This window comes from Mauremys reevesii, linkage group 9, assembly GCF_016161935.1.
Source record: "Mauremys reevesii isolate NIE-2019 linkage group 9, ASM1616193v1, whole genome shotgun sequence".
In the NCBI taxonomy this organism is placed as follows: domain Eukaryota; kingdom Metazoa; phylum Chordata; order Testudines; family Geoemydidae; genus Mauremys; species Mauremys reevesii.
In genome coordinates, this window is record NC_052631.1 from 62,370,165 (window position 1) to 62,392,936 (window position 22,772).

The 22,772-nt window shown below is 46.4% G+C and overlaps 1 protein-coding gene across 3 annotated transcripts in view; it reads right to left on the reverse strand.

Moving 5' to 3' along the window:
• Positions 1 to 922: 922 nt before the first annotated feature.
• The window catches only part of LOC120372511 (exocyst complex component 1-like), an 80,088-nt gene continuing 58,238 nt past the window's right edge, over positions 923 to 22,772 (reverse strand). For 2 of the 3 annotated variants that reach the window (XM_039489692.1, XM_039489694.1), the window contains exons 12-18: positions 13,488 to 13,598; positions 13,145 to 13,218; positions 9,844 to 10,084; positions 8,483 to 8,666; positions 7,119 to 7,357; positions 3,400 to 3,594; positions 923 to 2,774 (exon numbers count right to left, since the gene is read on the reverse strand). In XM_039489692.1, coding sequence (XP_039345626.1) covers positions 2,619 to 2,774; positions 3,400 to 3,594; positions 7,119 to 7,357; positions 8,483 to 8,666; positions 9,844 to 10,084; positions 13,145 to 13,218; positions 13,488 to 13,598 — 1,200 coding nt within the window. In that variant the 3' untranslated portion in view covers positions 923 to 2,618. The remainder of the gene's footprint in view (positions 2,775 to 3,399; positions 3,595 to 7,118; positions 7,358 to 8,482; positions 8,667 to 9,843; positions 10,085 to 13,144; positions 13,219 to 13,487; positions 13,599 to 22,772) is intronic. The other variant, XM_039489693.1, reaches the window with a different exon arrangement.

Genomic DNA, 22,772 nt, shown 5'->3' on the forward strand with positions numbered 1-22,772 from the left:
ACATGCTGCCATTTGACCTTCATGCCACTGACTCTATTAGCCTTTTAAAGGTGATACTTAAAGCCCTGCACTTCTACCCAGTTACTGCTGGTCTCATGTCCTGCACTTGTCATCTTCTTTGATAGTTCGGTTCTTCAGCACCTGCTACATGTGAAAGATGTTTTGTAAAATCAACAGAGAATGATGTTATGAGCTGCTACATCCCTGCAGATGATTTAGGACTTGCTTATTAATACCTCCTAGATGATACTTTTATGACTAGGAGAGAGAACTTTTAAACTGGGGGAAATGGTGAAGTGCCTAGACCTTGCCTTTTCCTTTGACTGTAGAGTGCCTAGCACACATGTATAACAACCAAATGCTTTGGAGGTGCCTGTCCAAACAGCTAAGCACCTTCTGAAAAGCACAACATTCAGATGCACCACTATCCTACCTCCCACAAAGACCCCTCCTTCCACACACTCGTATCTCAACAACCCAAGGACAGTCTGGGAAAACAGCTAGGCCTGGCAATGAGCCCTGAAGCTCAGGAAATCTGGACTCTGTTGGATCAGGGCTGAAATCTAGCTGAAGGTGGAGGATGATCATGTGTATGGTTGTTAGCATTTTAGAGCTGAGTGGATACTGGTTCCTCTCACAACACTACCTCGCAGTTTGTCCCAAGAGGAAGCCTCAGCTTAGCAGAAGCTCAGGCCTGGAATAGAAAGGAGAGTGCTACATGCCTGGATGAGGTGTATTGGCATAGCTGTTGGGAGGAAACTAGCATAACTCCTGCCCATGATATGCCAGGCTCTACAGCTGTCCTTTTCCATCTTTGGGCCTGTTCCCTCTGAAGTCAATGGCAGAGCCCCCATGCCCTTTAATGGGGAAAGATCAGGTCTTTTTCTATCACCAAATTCATACAAAATTTAGTAGGGTTTTTAAAAAAGATTTTACTTTGTATTGAGCCAAGAGCTTCAGATTCATCCCAGTGCCATGAGGGAAGGCTGCCTGAGTAGACATCCCGTACAATACGAGGTGACCACATTGGGATACAAGAGCAGGTCAAAGCAATGAGGCCAACACTGAAAGGATTTTATTATCTTGTGATACTGTCCATGGGCAGACAAGCTAAATTAGATAAGAGTGGGAAGATCCCTGGGAAATTGCTCCAGGTTGCATAAGAGTTTTTGTCCCATCCTAGGAAATGAAACATTCATAACAACGTCACGTAAAATAATTCTCATTTTTAAACTCTTTGTACAGCAGAATTGATAGATTAAGCAACATTTGAGATGGCTAACAGCATGCATACATGTGTGATGGAAAGCCCTTTATGTTGCAGTGCGTCATTCATAAGCATGGATCCATTTGCTTCAATGCAGCCAAAGGAAGAAACAAGAACCACCGCTTATGGCATGTCCAGATGCTATTGGGCAAGCCTGTGGAAATGATCTTGGCAAGCAGATAGATGGCTCATTTCAGCCATATCAAAGAGAGAACGGGCTGCTCTGGTTTTGGACTCTGAGGCCGATCCGGGTGTCTCTGACCCTGGTGCTGCTTAGATCCTGACTGGGAGGAGGTGAGGAGGCTTGAAAATAAACACAAATATAACTGCCACCAAAATGGCTACAAATACATCTAAAAGAAAGGGACAGGAGAGAAGCAAACCGCCATTTGCCTGCTTCTGTGGAAACCGAAGAACTGGTAGCAAGCAGGAGAAAGGGACATGACTAGCACAGGCTCTGCTGCAGCTTTGAGCCACCTGTGGAAATTGCAGACAGGAGGAGAATAGCCCATTCATACCAGAATTGTGGGAGATGCTGGGCTATGGAAAGGAAACAAACGTTGTGCTTTGTATAGACAGACCTAAACCAAAACCTCGAACCCAAACAACCATAAACATCAAGGGTGTTGGAAATCCAAACCCATATCCAGATTTTACAAATGATCCTCAGTTTTACAATGGGCTGCACCAATCCCCGAGATCCAGACTCCCTGGCATTTTAGGGCGTTTGAAATCCAGATCCAAATTGTTAACCATGGATCCATCTCTAGTTTTATATAAAACTGGGTATGTTGAACGCAGAAGAGAGATTAACTGGAAATAGTCAAAGTGGCCAAAAATTACATCCTCACTTGGACCCTCCTATAAATTCATAAGTTCAGAGTTGCAAATATATCTCGCCTCCTTCCCCCATCTGATCAGTGCTGTGCGACTTGGCATAAAGAAGCTGATGTGCGTGCTCAGAAAGAGTCTAATGAGCATGGGTTGCTCCGACAGGAGGTTTCTATGGCCACGCACTCTGACAGGATGTTACAAAGCAGTGCTGTAGGGGAGTCACAGAAACCCAGCAGTTTGGGCTTATTATTGGCTGTGCATGGATCTGCTGGGGGAAAAGGAATCTCAAAGCTTCCACTCTCAGGGAAGGTCAATTTTTAGGCTGACGACTGTGAAAGTTCTCCTTTAATTCGGTAGATCCCCATATTGGGTTAAACCTAGGCTAAGAACTCTTGTGCCAAATGTCAGTCCAGAGTAAATTTTCACATGGTCATTTCGGCTCCTTGGCTGCTGATGGAGCTTTTTTGGCACCAGCGGGAGCTGTTCTCACCACACACCTAGCCAGCAGGGATTGCTTTCACATGCTGGACTGAGTGACGGAGATAAAATAGTTCAGCAAGTCCTCCACGGTGAAGTCCATTGTGATCCCTGACCCTGGGTAGCAGTGCTGGATCAGGTTCTCGAACTCTTGATACTGCCGTATGAACTCCTGTTCCATGGCTCGCCAGACCACCTGTAGGTAAAACACTTGAAGTCAATAACCTCTCTTACTGGGAGCATCCTACCCTGCTTCCCTCCGGGGTTTGCTGCAACACTACATAACCATCCTCACCCACAGAGACACATGTTTTTCACTGCCTGCTGCATGAGTGCAACTGCCAGCCCGAGAGGAAGGGACATGCAGAGGGCTGACCTTGGAGCTTCTAGGCCCACATGCTCAAAGGCACTTAGGAACCCAACTCCCATTGAAATTAATGGAGATTGGGTGTTTAAATACCTTTGAGGATCTGGGCCCTAGGCCCCAAAACTAGCCTAGTAAGAGTTCCCCCTAAGGGAGCAGAGATGGAGGAATTCCCACTAATTTTCAGACTTCATGTGTAACTAAAGATACTAAGAGAAGCAGGGAGCAGAAACAAGTCACTGGGAAGAGGGAGGATAGAAATAACAGAGGGTGGTTTGAGGAGATGAAACAATGGGTACGAAGAGGGAATCAACACAGTGGGAGTGATGGTCAGAGAGGCAAAGCTAGGAGGTCCCCTTCCCTCTGCCATTTATTGTTGCCTGGCAAGCTTGGCCCCCAAAACACATGAAGCCACCACTGCACTGCACCCTGTGAGCGGTGCCCAGGCCATATTTACCGGCAGAAGGTTTTCCTCAGGGGAGAGATACTTGTGAATCTTCCTGTAGAGAGTATCCAGAGCTCTCTTCACCTCCTTGCCAGGGTACTTTTCTATCACCTTCCGCAGCTCCTGCTTGCTGTACGCCAGCTGGAAACTCACTTCCTCTTCTTTCACTCCCTGAGCCACGCGGGCTTTCACCCCCTCGAAGAAATGCTAGGGAGGCAAAGGAGACAGTTTATGTTTTTCTATGTGTCTGACAATTTTATTCTTAACTATTGTTCTGACTAATTTGCCCGGTACTGATGTTAGACTTACCGGTCTGTAATTGCTGGGATCATCTTTAGAGCCCTTTTTAAATATTGGCGTTACATTAGCTAACTTCCAGTCATGGGGTACCAAAGCTGATTTAAAGGACAGGTTACAAACCTTAGTTAATAGTTCTGCAACTTCACATTTGAGTTCTTTCAAAACTCTTGGGTGAATGTCATCTGGTCCCGGTGACTTGTTAATGTTGAGTTTATCAATTAATTCCAAAACCTCCTCTAGTGACACTTCAATCTGTGACAGTTCCTCAGATTTGTCACCTACAAAAGCCAGCGCAGGTTTGGGAATCTCCCTAACATCCTCAGCTGTGAAGACTGAAGCAAAGAATCCTTTTAGTTTCTCTGCAATTACTTTATCATCTTTAAGCGCTCCTTTTGTATCTCGATCATCAAGGGGCCCCACTGGTTGTTTAGCAGGCTTCCTGCTTCTGATGTACTTAAAAAAATTTTTGTTATTACCTTTGGAGTTTTTGGCTAGCTGTTCTTCAAACTCCTCTTTGGCTTTTCTTATTACACTCTTGCACTTAAGTTGGCAGTGTTTATGCTCCTTTCTATTTGCCTCACTAGGATACTGGCTCCACAGTGCTGGCAGTAGGAAAAACTAGCTCCTGGTGTTCATCTCTATGATGGGGTGCATACACTTCTCCACCCTTCTCTCTCCCTCCCCCATAGCAGCCACACAGGGGGTTAATAGGCAGCACAGTTACTTCCCCAGCTGTGATTAAGTGGCTGACCAACCACAGCTGAGTTAAAAGGCTTCTCCTAGAAAGAGAAGCCTTCTGGGGAGGGAGACTGGAGGAATGGAGCTCCCAGAAGAAGGCACTTAGGGAGAGATGTCCCAGGTGCCTGGAGAAGGAGGAGGCCCAGCCTGTGGGTGGCTGCATGCTGCCAGAGAACCTGAGGGGACTCGGCATCAGCCTGAAGAAAGTGGCCCAGGGAAACAGCAGGGAGCAGACCCTGCCTGCTTAATGCAAGGTCCCTGGACTGGAGATGGGGGGGCTTGGGTTCCCCTACTAATACTCAAAGAAGGGGAGGCAAAAGTCCTGACAAAAAGGGGGACAAGGACTATTGAGTCCATGGTGGGGCTGAAGGTGTGGGACAGGGTCATTAGGCTTCTGCTTGATTGGCCTTGTTCTCCCCCTGGATGGGGTGGGACTAGAAGCAAGCTGGGCAGAGAGCAGACCCATGAAAAGGGGCAAATCACCCCAGGACTGGAGTGACCATTGAGAGGGAGTGCTAGAGTAGAAGAGGTTGGTACACCATGCCTGGTCCTGAGGGGTGCACCAGCCGCTGAATGACTCCCTTGCTGTCCCATTGTCAACAGTGATGTGAGCTCCTGTGTCTCCCAGACTTTCAGTGACACCTGGGGCTTGTTCACACAAACACTTACTTGGTGGGAAGCTGGGGTGTAAATCTAACCCGCACTAGCCTGCAGCACACCAAGCGGCCATACACGAGGGAGCTGTTAGTGTACGGCAGGGTCCAATGGACAGTTAGTGCCCAGCACCCCAGCTTGCTGAGAACAAAGCGCTTGCATAGACAAGCCCTTACACCTCCTAAGTGAAAAGTGGACTTAAGCTCTTAAATCAGCTGGTCACTTTTGAAAATTTTACCCCATGTCAGTAAATTAAGCAGCTCATAACTGAAGAGTCACATGGGGAGCAGCTGTGGGCAGCAAAGACGCTGCTCAGGGTTCCTCTCACTGAGCAGACCCCTGCTAATGGATACCAGAAATATAGTCACTTTGCCTTGCCACCAACAATGAAATTCCACTCAGCCCTCATCAATGGAAGACAAAACAATTAGCACAGGCAGCGAGTTGATTGAAGCTCTGGCTGGTGTCATAGCTGAGCATATCTTCCAGGGGCAGGAGGAGTCTGACAGCAAAGTCCAGAAGCAAATCAAAACCAACAGGCATTTCAATTATATCCAGCTGGGCCTAGCTTTTATTAGGAGTTATAGGCCAATGAGCAGGTGGATGAGCATTAATCAGAACAGCAAGGGGTTAGTGGAATGGCAAGGAACTATGGGAAAGGGCTGAATGTCCGCTTGAGTGGAGCCATGCTTTTAGCTCAGTTAACAAATCAATCACCTGGGAACCCTGAAATTATGTTAGGAGGCTCTGCACTAGCAGCCATCCAGACAGAACCAGCATCAGCCAGCCACAGACATGCAGCCAAAAGGGAAAGCAGTGATAGAAATCTGCCCCTTCAATTCAAAGCCAATTCAGGTGAGCTGCACAAGCATTTTTGCTCGCTCACATACAATAGTGAGGCCGTGTTACCCACTGATGCCAGCGAGAGAGGGCAGCAGTGCACAGACATGTTGAGTGTTACTCACTGAAGTAATTCTGGCTTTGATCACACAAACAGGGCAACCCCTTCCTGTCCTGTCCTCCAACTGTCTCTTGGATGGGGTGTGTGAATCCAGTAGAGGGTTTAGTTGCAGAGTTTGTATCCTCAGCATTTGGGGAAGGGCTGTATTCATTTCTAGAGGTCAGAAGCTCTCCTGCTCTAGGGCAGAAATTGAATTATCCGCCACAGGGAAAAAGGACCTCATTCAGCCAATGTTTGAGAAGCACTTTTGACATATAAAGCATGAGAGTTGTGCTAATGGATATTAGATAGCAAGGGCTGCCTAGTATTGTAGGGGATAAAGGAGGTGAGAGCAAAGTAAGGGCTTGTCTACACAGCGACAAAAGCTGCGTTCTCAACTCTGGTTAGCTAACTCAGATTAAGATCATGTTGAAGACAGGGCAACTCGGGTTCAAGCCTATAGGACAGCCTGGGGCTGAACTCAGGTGGCTGACCTGAGTTGCTGTGTCTTTACTGCTATTTTAACCAGAGAGAACTAGCGCTGGTTAAAACACTTTTTTTTTCTTTTTGCAGTGTCAAAAGTAGGGCCAGCTCCAGCTTTCTTGCCGCCCCAAGCGGTGGGGCGGGGGAAAAAGATAAAGCCGCGACAGTCAGCACTTTGGCGGCAGCTCTACCGCGCCTCTTCATAATTCGGCGGTGGGTCCTTCGCTCCAAGAGGGACTGAGGGGCCCGCTGCCGAAGACCCGGACGTGCCGCCCCTTTCCATTGGCTGCCCCAAGCACCTGTTTCCTTTGCTGGTGCCTGGAGCCGGCCCTGGTCAAAAGGGTGCTTTAGATTAGCCTGGGGATTTCCTGGGTAGTGCCTGGTGGAGAGGTAGAATGGTCCAGTGGTTAGAGCACTAGCCAAGCACATGGTAGACCTGGTTCCACCTTAGGCAAGTCACTTAGCCTTTCTGCATCTTGGTTCCCCATCTGTAAAAAGGACTTAGGCATGGTGTGAGGATAAATCCATTAAAGACTATGAGGTGCTCAGGTAGGATAGTAAGGAGTGACATATACATACTATAGACAGAGGAGGTTGTGGCTTGCAATGTACTTACGTTGAGTTTCTCCAGTGGCTGTCCCAGGTACTTGGTGACATATCTCTCTAGGTGCTCATGGTACCTTTGCTTGGCTTCCCTTCTCTTGTTTTCCAAGCACTGGATCTTCTTTTGGTACAGAAAGCAGTGGATGTGGTGGAAGTTTTCCATCATGACCATGTCCGTATTGACCTTCAGGTTTGCTGAGGCCAGACTGTTGACTAAAAAGAACGGGAGAAAGCACATAGGCCTAGAGGGACCTTTTGATAATCAAGATGGGGAGGAATGGAGAGGAGATACAAGGTGAAAAGACAGGATGAGTTAAGCCCACCATGCACAAATCCAGAAGGGTCTTCCAGAGAGTCTAGGCAAGTCCTATCAGTCCAGTCCACAGACTGACTTAACCTTCCTAGCCCTAGAGTCTTGCCTTCAGCTTATGCTTTGGAGCTAATGGCTCTTAGCCTGTCCCATCTGAATGGCTGGCTGGTTCCAATACCGGAGGGAGAATAACATTGTAATGTAAATAACGATTTATGTAATTTATTTTTATTTCCTGTCTCAGAAGCTTTATAATAAATGCAGCTGGTGCCCTGACAGGCCTGGTACTGATTGCATTAGTGAGGCAGCTCATCCAGGATAATATGCAAAGAAGTCTCCACCCTCTGCATCACAGAAAGGTGCTAATGTAGCTTTCCAGCTTGCAAAGTCTGGGCATCTCTGAGTGATCTACAGCTCAGCCTTCTGGTGTGTGGAGGGGGCATCGTTTCCACAGCACCCTGAGCCCCGGCCAAGCTCGGAAGCAAGAGACCAGTTTTGAGACCCACATTAGGATTTCTTGCATGGCAACGCAGAGTGCAACCTGCAAACTACCAACCTCCCTCTCTTTCTCTTGGCCAAATACAGCAGTGCTTTTTGGGGGGAGACCTTCTTTCTAACCACTTATTCCAGTGACTCTGCACCTCCTGAGACTTCTTAATATTGCTCTTGTATTCTCTCTGCTTCGGTGTATCTATAGCCAGGAAATGCATTCTCAGCCCTCAGCTGTACTGGGTTTTCACTTGGGGCAGCTCAGGAAGGAAGGAAGAGTGATTCTATGCCATCCCTCTGGGACCCCAAACAAGCCCTTGCACGTGGGTGTGTTTTTCTGTGCATAGTGCATACACGTGGGTGGCTGCATATATGTGTGTGGGTGTATGTGAGGGATTTCAGTGTTCCAACTTGGATCAGGATCCAAATTTCATGCTGGCCAATCTGTGCCACTAACAGAACCAGAATCCAGATCCAAACACCCTGGGCTTTAAAAAAGAGGGTTAGAAATACTGCTCCAGCTGTGACTGTTGTGATTCAGGTCTAAGCTTACTCCACCAATGGCTCTTTGTACTCACTGCTGCTGAAGACGCTGCCCACTAGTTTGGTGTGAGCTTTGTCCAGTTCGCCTCTCTGCTGAGCCCATCTGAACACATCCTCCGAGAAATTCACGAACTCCTCAAAGCGGCTGACGAAAGGCAGGATCCCGCCCTTAGCCTTGCTAGGTACCTTCGCTTCCTCGATTTCTTTGCACAGGACACACTGGGAGCAATAGAATAAAACAGAACACTCTCAGACTTGGCCAGTCCCTGACTCTGGGGTGGGCATGCCAAAAAGCCTATCAGCAAGCAAGCCCCACTAGAGCCTGCATGCCAGCATCAGAGACAGCTGATCCCTGTACTCGTAACTGACAGGAATGAATCAGGAATGATAAAATGGTCAATTTCAATGCTCTCATTCATATGCTGGCAGATTTTAAGGCCAGACGGGACCATGGGGATCATCTAGTCTGACCTGCTGTGTGGTATATATCAGCAAATTTCACTAGTATTGCCTTCCTCCAGCCCAGAATGACAGCCCTTGAGCCCGCTTACCTCAGAACTAGTACAAACATGGGCATTGGCAGGGCAAGCTTCCCCTCCAATGCCCCAGCACTGTGCCACTGAAGGACCACTTCTAAAGAAGCGAGGAGAGTTCAGTCTCCAGGGATGATTCAATCTTTGGTCTCTGGGATAACGCTAAAATAATGTTTATCTAGCACTCAGCCTGAGCTGAGGCAGTCACAAAGGGCAGGCATGAGTTCCAGCTGTGGTGCTTTTGTGATATGAGTAGGGTGACCAGATGTCTCAATTTTACAGGGACAGTCCTGATTTTTGTGTCTTTTTCTTATATAGGCTCCTATTACGCCCCCCTCCCCATTTTTCACACTTGCTGTCTGGTCACCCTAGATATGAGCACCTGTCTACTAGCAGCTAGTGTGAAAGCCGTTTACAGCTCCACGCAGATGGCTGAACAATGACCAGTTGGCAATAACTTGCAGCTCGCTTTCAGCCACTGCTAAAAGCACCGTGACAGGAAAGTTCCTAGTGATGCATTTTCAGCCACTGCTTTTAGGAATGTGCTGTTTGAAATCCCTTGGCCTCCCAGCCGTGTGTGAAAGTATGGCCTATGCAGTGTGCCCATATAAGTGGGGACATCCTCGTGTATGCACTAGTAATTGATGATGCAGGGAGATTTTAATTCTCACAAGAATTTAGAGCCAAATCCACACAGGCATTGGCTTCACTGTGGGGAAGGGGAGCTGACTTCAATGGAGCCATGCCGGTTTACTCCAGCAAAGCATCAGGCCCAGAAGCTCCATTCATTCGCACAAAGGGTAAATGCTGGCTTGGGGCTCCAGCGCTCCGAGGCTCATCTCTGCTTATGGATGGAGACTCACAATGCACTTGTTGAAGTTGTTCTTGGCCAGGAGCAGGATGTTGCTGAGGACCACGTTGAGGAAGGAGGAGGAGGTGGCTGCGGAAGAGCCCTGCATCTCAAACATATAGTCATTCAGGGTGACCAGGACCTGCAGGCAGCTAAACTGTTGGGCTTTATTGCAGGTATCTATAAATCCTCTCAGCTCTGGCTCCAGGGAACTGAAGATCTCAGACAGCAGCTGGGTGGGCTGCTCTTCTAGTCTAGAATAAGTGTCACAAACAGAAAGGGGGTTGGGACAGAGCTGCTCAGGCAGTGGGCCAGCCAGAGAGGTATGGACAGGGTGACAGAAAGATACAGGCAGGTAAAGCTCAAACACAGCCTCTTCGGCCTCACAAACCAGGAGCTAAGAGTGCAGACACCAGATACACACAAAGGCCCAGATCTCACAGGTACTGAGGTGTCTAACTCTCCTTGATTCCAAAGGGAGTTAGGAGCCTAAATACCTTTTAATGATTTGGGCCAATGCCCATTGGCAAGTCATGTACTACTGCTCTACACCATGGTAATAGTGATTTGTCTAAAGTGATAGCCCTGCCATGACCAGTGACATAACAATAACACTGCAACCATCAAGGTTTGGATGCCCAGTTCCCAGTGAAATGAATAGCTGTGGGCACACTTTTGACCCCCAGTCCAGTGTCCTATCCTGTCCCAAGATACAATACTATCAGAATTCCTGCAGTTACCTTGATAATGTATTTGCTCCTATTTCTGTGCTTTGTTTCCCTGTGTGAGCAGACTAGAAGCAGTGATAAAGAACCCTCTCCACAATCACTCTGCTGAGTAAACACTTGGTACTAACCAGCACTGCCCTGAGTCCTGTGACACTGGCAGACTAAGCACCCATGTGACATTTCAGGTAATTTGACCCAAATTTTGTCCTGTTCCACACTCATTTACGCGGATGCAAGCCATGGGCATGACTCCTGATTTTCACCAGTGTAAATGTGATTTGAATATAAGCCAACATTTTTTGTCCCATTAACTTCATTCATTCATTGTCCAACTGCCTTCAAGTACTGGATTGACTGAGGGCCAAATCTTACCCAGCTGTCTTCTTGTGATATTAGTTCGCAACAGTCCCCTATTTATCTGTCCTACGTAGTTATAAGTCTGCTGTTACCATAGCATCTGAGCACTTCACAATCTTTACTGTAGTTATCCTGAATACACCCCTGTGCAGTAGGGCAGTGCCACTATCCCAACTTTATAACCAGGAACTGAGGCACAAAGAGGCTAAGTGACTTGCCCAAGGTCACACAGCAAGTCTGTGGCAGAACATTGCCTTGCCCGTGTTTCCTGAGTTCCAAGCCAGTGCCCTGCCATTAGAGCATCCTTCCTCTCTTGGCGGGCACTGGACAGTACATGTCTTTGAATGACACAGTGGGTGTGTCCATACTGCAAGGTTAGCCGGGTCTGTGGGACCCAGGCTTATGGACTTGATGTTTTCAAATCTGCGCTTAAGAGTACACACTGCATAGTAACCCTACAATTGCTGGACCAGGGTCTCGCAGCTATGCTGATGTGTCCACACTGCACTAGGCAGATCTTCTGACTCTGGTTAGAAAATGCAGTTTTGTCAAAACATGGGATTGTGTTGATGGGAGAAAATCAATTTCCTTTGTTTTGATAACATAAAACAGTTTGTTTCCACTTTAGTGTTTTGATTCATTTTATTTTGACTCTTATATGATATGAACTATTGATATTTCACTGATATACAGCCCACACCCAGTTATCTTACTGCCCTGGAAGACAGCCAAAACTTTTAGATAACTGGAAGTGCTATTGAGCTGCAGAATCACTGATGTGGAAATATGTAGAACAAAGGGAGTAATGCTTAAACAAAGGCTTAATACTGTCCTTGGTTTTTTTACTCTTTAATAAATTACAAACTTTACTGAGTTTATTATAACACCAAAATTGTATTAAAAGCACTGTGGTTGTAATTTAATTCTGATTAGTCATAACTGTCCTGCCAAGCTGCTGCTGTTGCTGAAACAGGATTAGATCTCAGTAACTGCAGGTAGCTGCTATACAAAGTCGTTGATTATCACTAACAGGTGCTAAGAGGCTAATTGAGAAGTTATGAGTGAATGATTAACTCTAGGGCTACATGGGAGACACTGTGGATTCAGATAATTAGGATTTTTGGATAAAGGGCATTTGGATAAGTCGGAGTGTACTGGATTATATTTAATGTTATGTGTATTTGTATCCAAGAGAGACAAGGTGATATCTTTTATTGGTCTAACTTCTGTTGGTGAAAGAGACACGTTTTTGAGCTACACCGAGCTCTTCTTTTCTTAAAATGTTTTGACATCATTGGAATGAAACATTTGATCATTTCAAATACAATTTTTTTTGGAATTTGTGTGGTAAATTTCAGCTTTTGTTCCGATTCAGAATGAAAGCAAATTTCAAAGTGTCACTTTCCCATGGAATGGAAATTCCATTTTCTAACCAGCTCTGCTCCCAGGTCACTGCCACAGAGGGGACAAAAATGATAGACCTACTTTGCATGTCCAAATACTCCACTAAGATGCAGGCTGTCTGTCTGTTATTTATATTACAGTAGTGCTTCGGAGCACTAATCTCACAGACTTTAAGGCCAGAAAGGACCACCGTGACCATCTCTAGTCTAACCTCCTGCGTATTACAGACCACAAAACCTCATTGACCATTTGCTGTAATAGTCAAATAAGCTCTGGCTGAGTTACCAAAGTCCTCAAATCTTGACTTAAAGACCTCAAGTTACAGAGAATCCACCATTTACTTTAGTTCACACCTGCAAGTGACCCATGCCCCATGCTGCAGAGCAAGGTGAAAAACCCTAGGGTCTCTGTCACTCTGACCTGGGGGAAAATTCCTTCCTGATACAAATATGGTGCTTGGTTACATCCTGAGCATGCGAGCAAGACCCACCAGCCAGACACCTGGGAATGAACACCATCTAGTGTCCCATAAGCAGCCATTGGCGATATATGCTAATAGCAGTCATGGATGGGCCATATGCTATTGTAGGCAATCTCATCATACCATCCCCTCCATACATTTTTTCATGGACCAGGAGACTATTGTTCTAGGTGCTGCACAAATGCGTGCTGTTGAGGTGTGTCCCCTGAAATGCCTGATGAAGGGTGGAGAGGTATGAAATCACCACAGTCATGAGACAAAACCCCCTTGTCATGTGCAGCCAATTCCTCAGACACGAACTCCTAGGGATTCCAGGCACGACAGATCACTTATCATCCACGTACTCGGTCTTAGTCTTGGGCCAATGAAACTTCTCAGGAAACGCCACATCCTTTCCTCCCTTGCTTGTGGCAGGTAGCTGAAAGAAAGAATGGGAGGGAGGGAGAGTACCATTCCTTTTGAGAGACTTCCATTCTCTCACTTGGAGAGTAGAAGATAAATTTTATGTGTCAACTCAACAGAAGTAGTAGTGCCTCACACTACAACTCCATATCCAAGCTTAGGGACACAGTCATAGAGATGCTAAGTTAGATACAAAATTGCTCAAGCATCAGGTTAATTTCAGCTCCTTGCTCCCAAAGGTTAACTCTCTCATGGTAGGATCAATGGGTCACTTAGCTGACTTACCCCCAGCCACTCTTGGGCTGCAGCATCCTGGCTCAGCATAAAGAATTGCTCAATAAACCTCTGCTCCGCGATGCACAGGGGTTGCAGCTCTCTCAACACCTGCTCCAGCATCTGCTTAGAAACAATCAGACACATTACATACACTGTTAAATACTGTCTCCCACCTTGCATGCCTCAGTCTTTCCTCCTGTCCCCAGAGCTTCAAGGTCACTACTACCAGGCAACAGCAGGAGCATTTAGAGTATTGCTGTGCTAATTGCCACACTGCCAACCCAGATCTGCTGTACATGAAGCCTTTTAATCTGGACCAAATTTTACCCCAGCTAGATCTGTAAACATGGCCAGTGTGGCACCCAGTTTGATCTCAGCAGCAGGGGCAGCTCCAGGCCCCCGCACGCCAAGCGCGTGCTTGGGGTGGCAAGCCGCGGGGGGTGCTCTGTCAATGCCGTGAGGGCGGCAGGCAGGCTGCCTTTGGCAGCTTGCCTGAGGAGGGTCTGCTGGTCCTGCGACTTCGGATGACCTTCCGCAGGCACTGGACCAGAGGACCCTCTGCAGGCAAGCCGCCGAAGGCAGCCTGCCTGCCGTGCTTGGGGCAGCAAAATGCCTAGAGCCGCCCCTGCTCAGCAGCATGGAATAAATGGCTCTGTGGCCTGCTGCAGGCCAAGGAGGGTATTCAGGAAAAACCACCGGCAAAGGTTTGGAGGCTAAAAGTGCAGCAAGTTCTCGGGAGTCTGTGTGACTGAGGGCCTGCCCCCATTTCACATCTCCAGTCTGGAACTATGCTTCTCACAGAGAGGTGGGTGAATAATGGATTTTTTCGGTTTGCTGGTAATTCTGAAAAATTATAAAAGATTGCTTCATGGAGCAGCTGGTATGGGAACCCACAAGGGAGAGGCAACTCTAGATTTAATCCTGAGTGGAGTGCATGAGCTGGTCCAAGAGGTAACTATAGCAGGACCGCTTGGAAATAGTGACCATAATACAATAGCATTCAACATCCCTGTGGTGGGAAGAACACCTCAACTGCCCAACACTGTGGCATTTAATTTCAAAAGGGGGAACTATACAAAAATGAGGGGGTTAGTTAAACAAAAGTTAAAAGGTACAGTGACTAAAGTGAAATCCCTGCAAGTTGCATGGGCCCTTTTTAAAGACACCATAATAGAGGCCCAACTTCAATGTATACCCCAATTTAAGAAAAACAGTAAAGGAACTAAAAAAGAGCCACCGTGGCTTAACAACCATGTAAAAGAAGCAGTGAGAGATAAAAAGACTTCCTTTAAAAAGTGGAAGTCAAATCGCAGTGAGGCAAATAGAAAGGAGCACAAACACTGCCAACTTAAGTGCAAGAGTGTAATAAGAAAAGCCAAAGAGGAGTTTGAAGAACAGCTAGCCAAAAACTCCAAAGGTAATAACAACATGTTTTTTAAGTACATCAGAAGCAGGAAGCCTGCTAAACAACCAGTGGGGCCCCTGGATGATCGAGATACAAAAGGAGCGCTTAAAGACGATAAAGTCATTGTGGAGAAACTAAATGGATTCTTTGCTTCAGTCTTCACGGCTGAGGATGTCAGGGAGATTCCCAAACCTGAGCTGGCTTTTGTAGGTGACAAATCTGAGGAACTGTCACAGATTGAAGTGTCACTAGAAGAGGTTTTGGAATTAATTGATAAACTCAACATTAACAAGTCACCGGGACCAGATGGCATTCAGACAAGAGTTCTGAAAGAACTCAAATGTGAAGTTGCGGAACTATTAACTAAGGTTTGTAACCTGTCCTTTAAATCGGCTTCGGTACCCAATGACTGGAAGTTAGCTAATGTAACGCCAATATTTAAAAAGGGCTCTAGGGGTGATCCCGGCAATTACAGACCGGTAAGTCTAACGTCGGTACCGGGCAAATTAGCTGAAACAATAGTAAAGAATAAAATTGTCAGACACATAGAAAAACATAAACTGTTGAGCAATAGTCAACATGGTTTCTGTAAAGGGAAATCATGTCTTACTAATCTATTAGAGTTCTTTGAAGGGGTCAACAAACATGTGGACAAGGGGGATCCGGTGGACATAGTGTACTTAGATTTCCAGAAAGCCTTTGACAAGGTCCCTCAACAAAGGCTGTTACGTAAATTAAGCTGTCATGGGATAAAAGGGAAGGTCCTTTCATGGATTGAGAACCGGTTAAAGGACAGGGAACAAAGGGTAGGAATTAATGGTAAATTCTCAGAATGGAGAGGGGTAACTAGTGGTGTTATATCCTTGGGGGCAGCCGGTTTAAGAAGAAATCACTTGAGGCCAGAGAATAGATAGCTAACAAAACTACCATTTTATTTACAGACACAGAGACTCACTCAGCCGGCCGAAGCTGGCTGAGCTATCCCCTAATAATCTAACTCAGTTGCCATAGGAACAAAAACCATGACAACCAAATACACAACATATTCCTCCCCCCCAATAAGAACATCCCCTAAATAAAACACACACTAGACTAGAGAAGGAGGGTAGACTGCCTCCATTCCCGGCTAAACCCTGGGGATTATTTTGCCCCATAACCGTGGGTTCGCCCTAGCTAAAGATCCAGCCGATGAGGAGGCCTTCTGTCTCTAGGTGGATTACGGCGAACTTCTGGTGTTGTTGCACCCAAAAGTACCATGGGCTCAGGGTCCGCAGCACGAACGGGTGAGGAGGTGGTATCAGCTCGTGCTGGGCAAAGGGGCAGCTCAGCCGCCGGCAGTAATGGAGGAGAACAGTCAGGAACAGGTGATTCATGATTCGGTGTCTCACCAGAAGAGGTGAAGTCAGACCCGTCAACTGCAGATGTGTCCTGAGGACTGGCATGACCTGGCAACAGCTGATCTACATGTTGCCGCCAGGTAAGTTTCTCTGCAGTCCGGACTTGAGTGATGACTGTGGCCGGGACCCATTTAGCTCTGGAAGTATAATTCCGAGCCAAAACTGGCTGTCCCGGGCTAAAGGTTCGGTCTTTTGCTCTGGGTGCCCGTCTGATGACTTGATATTGCTGCTGATGTTGCATAGTTTGTCTGGGTTCAGAAGGTTTCAGCAGATCAAAGCAAGTGGGCAGCTGTCGTCCCATCATTAGAAAGGCTGGGGATGCCTGGGTCGTAGCATGAGGTGTGTTTCTGTAGGAAAGTAAGAAGGTATCCAGACGCTTTTGAATGGAGTGTTGTCCCCTTGCTGATTTCAAAGCGTTTTTCATTGTCTGCACAAATCTTTCAGCTAATCCGTTGGTGGACGGATGATATGGTGCTGACGTGATGTGGTGTATCCCATTTGCCTTCATAAAATTTTGAAACTCCTGAGAGACGAACTGCGGTCCGTTGTCGCTCACAAGTTGTTCTGGCAGACCAAAACGACTAAAGAGTCCTCGTAGTTTTTGGATAGTACTCTCTGCAGTAGTGGACTGCATTATAGAGACTTCTGGCCATTTAGAATGGGCATCTATTGCCACCAAGAACATGCTTCCTTCAAGGGGGCCAGCAAAGTCAACGTGAATACATTGCCACGGGTTTTCAGGCCAGTCCCATGGGTGTAGGGGTGCCCGCTGGGGTGCATTCCTCACACCCTGACATGACATACAAGCTTTTGCCTTCTCTTCAATAGCACTGTCCAATCCAGGACACCAAAAATAGCTTCGTGCAATTTCCTTCATGCGCACTATTCCACAGTGACCAGAATGTAGCTGTTCTAATATCTGTGATCTCAGTGGTGGTGGAATAATGACACGTCTCCCCCACAACAAACAACCAGATTGGACCGATAACTCCGTCCTCCTGGACATGTAGGGAACAAGGTCGGATGAGACCGGAGAGGTTTGTCGAGATTTTCCATGCATCACCAGGTCCATAACTTGGGACAATACTGGGTCAACGCGGGTTGCCTTCTTTATCTGAGCAGCAGTGATGGGTGTATTCTCTACCTGTTCAAAGTAAAAGATTTCCTTTTGGGCACTATCTTGATGTTTGACTGGCAAAGGCAACCTTGAGAGGCCATCTGCATTGCCATGCAGAGTGGATTTCCGATATTTGATTTCATATGTGTGTGCTGAAAGTAACAATGCCCAACGTTGCATACGACTAGCAGCTAATGGGGGAATGCCTGTGTAGGGTCCAAAAATTGACGTCAGAAGTCGATGGTCTGTGAGAAGAATAAACTTTCGCCCAAACAGGTACTGATGAAACTTCTGAATTTCAAAAACAATTCCTAATGCCTCATGTTCGATTTGGGCGTAGTTAGTTTCTGCTTTGCTTAGAGTGCGTGAAGCAAAAGCAATAGGTCTCTCTTCTCCCGAGGGCATAATGTGTGACACAACTGCTCCCACTCCATAAGGGGAGGCATCGCAGGCCAATTGTAGGGGTAAGGATGGACCAAAGTGCGTGAGAACTTCAGAATTTAGCAATGCATCCTTAGCTTTGTTAAATGCAACATCACAGGCTTCAGTCCACTTCCAGGCCTTGTTCTGCCCAAGGAGCTCATGAAGCCATCTTTCTTCAGTATTGGAACGATAGGAGTGGCCCATGAGCTATGGGTAACTGGTATTAGGACTCCATTGGTGACCAGGCGCTCCAGGTCTGCTTCAACTTTTGGCCTGATGGCATATGGCACAGTTCGGGCTTTTAGATATTTTGGTGGACTGTCAGGTTTAATGTTCAGTGTCACAGTGATTCCCTTCATACTTCCCAAATCATCTCCAAAAACAGCAGCATGTTTCCTTAGTATAGGGGTTAGACTGGTTTCTTCTTTAGTCATCCGGTGCACTTCTGCCCAGTTCAGTTGAATCTTCCCAAGCCAAGACCTACCCATTAAGGCTGGGTAGTTACCTCTCACCACAAACAGTGGCAATTTAGCCGCCTGTCCATTGAGCTCCACCTTAACATCAATAGTGCCCAACAGGGGCACAGCTTCTCCCGTATACGTCTTCAGAACAGTTTTTGTTGCCTTAAGCGGAAGATGCTGTAGCTTTTCTTTATACACAGTCTCGGAGACCAGCGAGACGTATGCACCGGTGTCCAGTTCCATGCGTATAGGTTTGCCATCCAATAACGGGGTTACCCAGTATTCATGTGAGCCCACTGCCAAAGACAAAACATGCAGTGGGACTTCCTCTTGCGCTGAGATGTCACCTTGATCATCCTGGGTCTGCTCTAGGGTATGCAAGGTTCCTCTTTTTGTCGGCCAGACCACAGGCCTCTTTTTCTTTTGTTTACAGGCACACTCAATGTGTCCCTTTTTGCCACAGTGTCGACACACCAGGTCCTTACACCAGCATTCTGATGCCTGGTGACCCGGCTTACCACAGCGGTAACATTCTTGACTCTGCACCGTTTTGTGGGTTGGTCCTTGTGACACTTTTTGCACCCTAGGGGATGCACTGATGTATTGCGCCTCCCTTGTAGCCAGTTCCATGGAGGCAGCAATATCAACAGCCTTCTGTAAGGTAAGCTGAGCCTCTGTCAGTAGGCTCTTCTGTCATGAATAGTTAGTAAAGGGTTAAAAATAGTACCTGGTAGGCATCTGACCTGAGGACCAATCAGGGAAGAGAATTTGAAATTTCTGTGAGGGAACTTTTTCCCTCTGATCCTGTGTGTTTTATCTTTAGCCGTCTGGAGTTACAAGAGTCCAGATGTTTTAATCAAGTCTACAAGTTTCTACCTTCTGAACTAATTTATTCTAGTCAAGATAGTGAGTATTAGAAAGATACTTTGTGTCATTATCTAATAATCCTATGTTTGCAATTCTGTGTGTTTGTTATTGATTATTCTTAATTCTGCCTGTACTGGTTGTACTGAGAAGAGAGAGGATTCTCTCCAGAACTTAGCAAGGTTATACCCTATGAGTGTCCAGCTTGGACTCATAGAGATTCTGTATTTTCTTGTTTTTCTTTTAATAAATTCTTTCTATAAAGATTTGATTAAATCCCTTCTACTGTGGATATAGGGGAATGGGCTAAGACATTCTCTCTCGGTGGTGAGACAGCTTATCTCCGGGCAGAGAAGGGAGGGGGAAGAGATAGTTCCTCCTGGGTTTGATTCAAGCAGTTTGAATCAGGTATCTCTTTCCAGGACTAGGGAAGGGGAGGGGGAGGTAAGTCCCTCTTTGTGTTGAGTCAAGGATTTGACTCGGCGTATATCTTTCCAGTGGCTAGGAGAGAGGGAGGGGTTTCCCTCCTGTGAGTTGATCTGTATTTCCCCAGGGAACGTCTCTGGAAAGGGGAGTGGGAGGGGGAATACAGGGGTGTCTTGGCCCACGTATTGACCGAGTGGTGGCAGCCTGAAGGAGACCTACCCTAGGATTGTGGGGTGGGGAAGACATGCAGGTCCTCACTTTGAAACCCCCCAGTTTCAAGTGAGGGTAGACTCTGACATGGTGGCAGCGGTGTTTCGGACCCAGAGAGAGAGGCAAGGCTTTTCTACCAGAGGCACTCTGAGGCAGTTTCAGGGTTAGAAGTATTTTCAGTTTTTTGCAGGGCTTTCTGTTACAAAGCCCTCCTGCGGAGCGGTGCTTTCGTCCATTGTGATACGAGGTACCACTCAGGATTCCTGAGGTGGGGGGAAGTGCTCGTCAAAGTACATTCCCATCCAGCGGGAAAAACAGGTTTTGGGGGGGAGAAATAAATCCTCCAGCCAGGTTTTTTTTCCCTGTGTCTTTTGAAATCCTCTGGAGCCAAGGAATACAAATCCCTGAGAGGATTCACTAGATTTTTTTTTTCACAGGTACTAAGTAGCAACAGCCTGTCAGCTGGGCTTCTTAGTGCCACAGCTCAGAAGGACAGGCAGACAGAGAAATTTTTTTTTAATCTTTCCCTCTTTCTCAGTACAAAACAGTAACATTACACAAACCACAATTTGCTATACAAAGGATTGATTTCTCTTTCTTTACTCAAGTTATCATAGCCAGGGTTAGGGACTGTCAAACACCACAGACAGTTCACTGCCTGCATAGGGGTGTGGCCAGCACCAGAAGGCACACAATCATGAGTACTGGTGAAACAATTAGCAAACTCGACCTGGCCAGGCTGCAGGCTGAAGAAAAACAAAAAGAACATCAAAGACAGATGGAACTAATTATTGCACTGCCAAAGACAAAACATGCAGTGGGACTTCCTCTTGCGCTGAGGTGTCACCTTGATCATCCTGGGTCTGCTCTAGGGTATGCAAGGTTCCTCTTTTTGTCGGCCAGACCACAGGCCTCTTTTTCTTTTGTTTACAGGCACACTCAATGTGTCCCTTTTTGCCACAGTGTCGACACACCAGGTCCTTACACCAGCATTCTGATGCCTGGTGACCCGGCTTACCACAGCGGTAACATTCTTGACTCTGCACCGTTTTGTGGGTTGGTCCTTGTGACACTTTTTGCACCCTAGGGGATGCACCGATGTATTGCGCCTCCCTTGTAGCCAGTTCCATGGAGGCAGCAATATCAACAGCCTTCTGTAAGGTAAGCTGAGCCTCTGTCAGTAGGCGCTTCCGTATAGCTTCACTGTAGAGGCCACACACTAACCTGTCACGCAGGGCATCATTTAACATCTCTTTAAATTCACAGTGTTCTGCTAGCTTTTTTAAAATTGCTACAAATTGTACAACTGTTTCATCTTCCTTTTGGTCTCTTTTGTGGAACCTATATCTTTCAGCAATTACCAGTGGTTTTGGGGAAAAATGGGACCCCAGGATTTCCACAATGTCACTGTAAGATTTAGTCTCAGGCTTAACAGGGTGTAGTAAGCTGCGTAGCAGTGAGTAGGTTTTAGCCCCTACAACACTTAAGAATATTGGCACCTTCTTCGCTTCTGTAATGTCATTTGCAATACCAAAAAGCTCAAAACGCTCAGTATACACATGCCACTGCTCTATATTCTCATCAAAAGGTTCCAGTGGCCTGGTCAGAGTAGCCATGATTTTTAGTTTCACTTTCACAGTCAGTGCAAACAAGCAGTATTTTTCTTTGTTTGTTCTTTACCTTGACTTCTACTTCCTTCTGTTACTGGAGCAGCACCAGGATCCCATCCATTGTCGCCACTTGTTATATCCTTGGGGGCAGCCGGTTTAAGAAGAGAGCAGATAGCTAACAAAACTACCATTTTATTTACAGACACAGAGAGCTCACTCAGCCGGCCGAAGCTGGCTGAGCTATCCCCTAATAATCTAACTCAGTTGCCATAGGAACAAAAACCATGACAACCAAATACACAAGAAGTGGTGTTCCCCAAGGCTCAGTCCTCGGACCAATCCTATTCAATTTATTCATAAATGATCTGGAGAAAGGGGTAAACAGTGAGGTGGCAAAGTTTGCAGATGATACTAAACTGCTCAAGATAGTTAAGACCAAAGCAGATTGTGAAAAACTTCAGAAAGATCTCACAAAACTAAGTGATTGGGCAACAAAATGGCAAATGAAATTTAATGTGGATAAATGTAAAGTAATGCACATTGGAAAAAATAACCCCAACTATACATACAACATGATGGGGGCTAATTTAGCTACAATGAGTCAGGAAAAAGATCTTGGCGACATCGTGGATAGTTCTCTGAAGATGTCCACGCAGTGTGCAGAGGCGGTCAAAGAAGCAAACAGGATGTTAGGAATCATTAAAAAGGGGATAGAGAATAAGACTGAGAAAATATTATTGCCCTTATATAAATCCATGGTACGCCCACATCTCGAATACTGTGTACAGATGTGGTCTCCTCACCTCAAAAAAGATATTCTAGCACTAGAAAAGGTTCAGAAAAGGGCAACTAAAATGATTAGGGGTTTGGAGAGGGTCCCATATGAGGAAAGATTAAAAAGGCTAGGACTCTTCAGCTTGGAAAAGAGAAGACTAAGGGGGGACATGATAGAGGTATATAAAATCATGAGTGATGTTGAGAAAGTGGATAAGGAAAAGTTATTTACTTATTCCCATAATACAAGAACTAGGGGTCACCAAATGAAATTAATAGGCAGCAGGTTTAAAACAAATAAAAGGAAGTTCTTCTTCACGCAGCGCACAGTCAACTTGTGGAACTCCTTACCTGAGGAGGTTGTGAAGGCTAGGACTATAACAATGTTTAAAAGGGGACTGGATAAATTCATGGTGGCTAAGTCCATAAATGGCTATTAGCCAGGATGGGTAAGAATGGTGTCCCTAGCCTCTGTTCGTCAGAGGATGGAGATGGATGGCAGGAGAGAGATCACTTGATCATTGCCTGTTAGGTTCACTCCCTCAGGGGCACCTGGCATTGGCCACTGTAGGTAGACAGATACTGGGCTAGATGGACCTTTGGTCTG